General features: G+C 28.4%; 1 protein-coding gene across 1 annotated transcript; it reads right to left on the minus strand.

The window, feature by feature from the left end:
- Window positions 1-1,914: 1,914 nt before the first annotated feature.
- On the minus strand, window positions 1,915-3,190 carry LOC110932056. Its single transcript, XM_035988116.1, has 6 exons — window positions 3,161-3,190; window positions 2,862-3,070; window positions 2,670-2,790; window positions 2,389-2,583; window positions 2,229-2,297; window positions 1,915-2,139 (listed from the first exon to the last, which is right to left on the minus strand). The coding sequence occupies exons 1-6, from the start codon at window positions 3,188-3,190 to the stop codon at window positions 1,915-1,917; spliced, it is 849 nt and encodes a 282-aa protein (XP_035844009.1).
- Between the last annotated feature and the right edge of the window lie 1,672 nt (window positions 3,191-4,862).

Consider the following 4,862-nt stretch of genomic DNA (forward strand, 5'->3'; position numbering starts at 1 on the left):
GACAATGGTTTTAGTTTTTTGGCTACATGATTATGTAACATGTAGATGTAAATTGAAACTATTATCCGTTAGCTCTACTATATATAAGTATATAAATGAATGTTAATCATCTTGTTGACGTGTTGCATCAAACTAACAAAAACGTTGATTTTAGAAAAACAACATGTAATAAACAATTGTATATTCGTTTATCAAATAAGATAATAAGAGTGGTAAACATACCTGACGGATAATAATAAGCAGAAGGATTTAGTTTCAAAGTAAATTATTCCAGACAATGAAACGGTAAACGGATGCAAACTTACTTGTTGGAAAGAATGACAAGCAAAAAACACAGATCTAAAAATGAACTGGAAAATGCAACTAAAACATTGAATAAAGAAAATGATTGATGACAAAAAGTTATACACACTACTTCCTTCATTTATAGAAAGTCGATAGATAAATTAGGCAAATTGTTGCTAAATTCTAGCACAAAATATAAGTACATAATTAGTTGATACTAATTCTGATTGCGTAAGTTTGTAATGAAAGTTATTTGTGATCCCAAAAATTATTCAGATCTTATAATTATATAATAAATCATTATATTTGTTAAAATATTTTAATAAATATACATAACTCGAATAAGCCCGAAATATATAATAGTAAGAACCATAATAAGGTTTTCCATTAAACCATAAACATATTATTTTAACAATGGAAAATTGCTAATTGTCATTATGGTATACTTGATATATAGTACGTTCACCATTTTCAATAATCACCATCTCCTCTATAACGTTTACGTTCTCTTCACTTGCATGTTGATGATGAAGTCCATACAGTTCAATGAGTTCACGCGGCCACAACTCCATCAAAACAGACGAAGAAATGAACAAACCTTGGTCTTGGAGCATTTCCTAAAAAAAAAATAAGTCAAACATGTGAGTTTATTGAATAATGAACATTGGTAAAATAAGCCATAATTAGAGTTGTAAACACTAAAACTCAATAACCATTACAAGATAATCTTCAACATAACAACCACATTTAAAAGCAAATTCACGTGATGATAAACCATCAAGCCATTGTTTAGAGACCAATTTGAATCGATGTATTGATTTCGTATCGATCCTTATTAATATCTGGAAAAGTATCAAATGAAAAGGAAGCTCAACCATTGTGTTTCTAAAACCAATTACAAAAACAGTGATTTCATTGTGTTTATATATGAGTAAAGAATTTTAAAATAGGAATTGTTAATGTCAAAATGGGAAATTTCCATACTTAAGATACCTTCTAAATATCAATTATGGAATTGATCACATCTTGTTTTAATATAGAATTATATTTTGTTTTTTTCATGGGAAATTTCATATTCATATTGTTCTAAATTTCAATGGGAAATTTTCCATACGTAAATGATACATATTCTTATAAGTTATAAATCATTTACAAATCTACGAAAGTAACAATAAGTATCTTGGGTTTAGATTTTAGGACTTAGATGAATAAAATAAATAAGAATAAAATCTTATCATTATTATATATTTAATTATTATAACCTAAACAAAAGAAACCATTATTTTGAATAATAAATGCTATATAACCGTGAAATACACAATAAATTTTTTCAACTTTTTTCTGAAATATTGTTCATAACATGGTATATAAATTATAGTATCGGTAAATTCACATTTTGCACCATGTTATAAACTTATATCAAAGATCTTTTAACCTCATTAAAATAAACACAAACTTTACCAAACGATATGAAAATGTAATAAGCACTCACGTCAAATTAAAAATTATCAAATATGAAGCAATAATAACCGTCAAAGTAATAAAATTGTCTTCACAAAAAGCATAATTATAAAAATAGTAAAAACGTTCAATGATGCAACACCATTTGAAGACCATACTTCAAAATCCTTATTTCTCAATTTTTGGCGTGAGGAGATCCAAGCCGACAGCATCGTTTATTTCAACTTTCCCAGGACTGTTACGACGTTTAGTAGAAGAGCTATCAACAGCATCAACATCATAAACATCTTCCAGGTTACGTTTAATGTTCTCGAACTTCGTCGCTTCTTGATCACTACCATCTATAGGATCTGGCGTAACGCTGTCACCCATCACAGATTGAGATTCCTGAAACTACATCATAGATAAAAACATCCATCAGTTTCATAAAAATGTAATCTATATACAGGAAAAAAAAGTGTAGAACAACACAAGTATAATACCTTCCCTAAACCTTTGACATTACCAATTGAATCGGACAAACTTTGAACATTTGACTCAGAAAAGTCAGACTACAAAAAATTATAACTGTTTCAATTTATGAATAAAGACATATAGTTATCAATAACCGAAATATTATTATGCTTGGAAGAAAAGCGTAACCTCATTAACTTTCCATTTTTTCTCCAAAGCAGAAAGTAGATCCTCATCAGAAGATAACATTGAAATCCCATAGTTTTCAACCTGGTTGGTAATGTTAAAACTGAAAATTTTTATTTGGAATGCAAACTTCTTGTTCACCAACACATCAAACTCAGATGGAAGTGATTGAAACGATCCTTCGGTGAAAGTGTCAACCTGTATAATGAGAAAGATATATAACATATATATAAATTGTGTAATAAAACATGAAAAACCTTTATCAGAATGATAAATATTTGTACCTTCGAGTAGATATCTAGCAGTTCTTTCGAGGTTTTTTTCAAAAGCTTAATAGCTTCATAATCAAACAAAGTACAGGAAATGGTTCCAGTTGAATCCTGAACCCTTAGAGGTATCTTGTATCTATTATACGATAAAATGTTAACAATTGTATAAAATTACTTTTGAAATTAATTGTAATAATGTATAGATACCGATAAACAGGAACAATGTCAACAGCATCACAATCTGGGTTTATACACTCAAACGACTTGTCATCCAACACGTCAAAACTGCCATCATCTCTTTCAACCAACTCAGTTTTCTCTTCAATTTGCTTCTTACAAACATTGCATGATAAATAATACCACGGCTTATCATTTGAAATAGCTATAACAGTACCAACAATGATAACCTTTTTCTCCTATCAAGTATATAAACATTGTAGTAACAGATAAGTATGAAAAAATGACATATAAGATACGTTAAGCATATATATGTTTGATATACATACCACGTCAATAGAAGCAATAAAACCGTTCATAACAAAATCTTCAGCATTTAGAAACTCATCTTCTGTATTCGAGATCACTTGTGAGCATGATTGTTTACTTGAAGATGATTTAGAAAACTCCTTCTCAAGATATCTATTAAAGTATAATATATTAATTAACATTTTAATCATTTTTTTAAAACGAATATTAAGTTATTAATGATATACCTGTCTTTGAATTCTTTGATCTCATGAATATCAGAATTTATGAAGACACGACTTGCTTCAAACATGTTAGTCAGTCCAACTTTACCTGATTGTAACACACATTTAATTGCAATGACAGGTATAAAATAATCATTTGGGCATTGTAAAGACTAATATGCATAATTAAAATACATTTTTAGATTACCATATGGGAAAAAAAGTGGGTTAATACCTTGATATATGTTAACTGTTCCAAAATGGACAAGTATAACCACATGAGCAGGTCGATTTTTGTCATTCATGTAGTTTGACAAAGTGATTGCATAATTTTCCCACAACGTTACACTAATCTTCTGATCTCTGTAAATATTAAAAGTCACTGAATTATTTTATAGCATAATAATATATCAATACAGATAGTGACTTAAAAACATATATATTAAATTTTTGTTTATAACATTATTACTCGAGATCCTTCAAGGTAATGGTCATTCGTTTTGTTTTAGATCCATCCTTCCTATTTGCATCTTCAATAGGATATGAGACAACCAAATAACCGATGAAATCTGTATATTAAAATATAATGAAAAAATACATACAACTAATCATAATTAAAAGATTTAAAAAATAAAAAGTATACAGTAGTTACCTATTGGTGTATTCACTTCAATTTTTTTACTCAACACAGATTTAAAATCAGTGAATTTAAATAAGTACCGAGGACCAGACCAGTTATCAGTTTTCAGAACAGACGTGAAAGCATAAAAAGATAGTTTCTGATCTTTTCCGGTAACCTTAATTTTGGTCGTATCTTTGGCTAGGGATGGTTTATGAATCAATAAACAGTCATCAACTACCAAAAACTTAAGGAACCGTTTGAAAAGCTTATGTAAACAGCTACATTGAATGAAGGCACCCTGAAATTTAAATTATATATAACGAATCATACAAAATGAACACGTATATTTATTGATAAAAAAAGGATATTAATAATTATATAAAAACTTTAAATATCTTACCTCTTCATCCATTAACAACATGTCAACACGATAGATCTGGTTATCATAACCATTCATTTTTTTATCCCACATAGATATGATCTTAGCTTTGATGGTATAATTGGTGGAATGAGCATTAAGTGACCTGAACATAGTAATATGATTGTTCTCCATTTCACTGGTAAAGAAAGATAATATTAGTAACTGATTCTAATTCTGATCTACATAAAAATGAATAAAACAATTAAAAATAGGGAAAATGGTTTAACCTCAGATTTCGAAAAACACAGCACGAGAAAGAAAGACAATTCGAATGTCGAGTCAGAGTCTTTAACTTCTGGTCTTATTTATACAATAAAAGTTGAGTAAATTATGGCATAAATGGAAGATATTTTTGGAAGTTATAAATCATTTGCAAAAATAAAAATTTTTGGGAGACAAAGTAATTTGGGTAACGGTTTTAATTTCCTAATCTGTTACTATTGGTTTGCTATCAAAACTAATAAATAAAAAAAAAC

This window comes from Helianthus annuus, chromosome 3 (genome assembly GCF_002127325.2).
Source record: "Helianthus annuus cultivar XRQ/B chromosome 3, HanXRQr2.0-SUNRISE, whole genome shotgun sequence".
In the NCBI taxonomy this organism is placed as follows: Eukaryota; Viridiplantae; Streptophyta; class Magnoliopsida; order Asterales; family Asteraceae; genus Helianthus; species Helianthus annuus.

Excerpts from the sequence above, each read along its gene's own strand:
- LOC110932056 (XM_035988116.1), bottom strand. The coding sequence starts at position 3,190 with ATGAACGGTTTTATTGCTTCTATTGACGTG. Across the intron at positions 3,071-3,160 it reads TTATTGCTTCTATTGACGTG|GAGAAAAAGGTTATCATTGT; the intron begins GTATGTATATCA and ends TATACTTGATAG. Across the intron at positions 2,140-2,228 it reads ATGTCAAAGGTTTAGGGAAG|TTTCAGGAATCTCAATCTGT; the intron begins GTATTATACTTG and ends TCTATGATGTAG.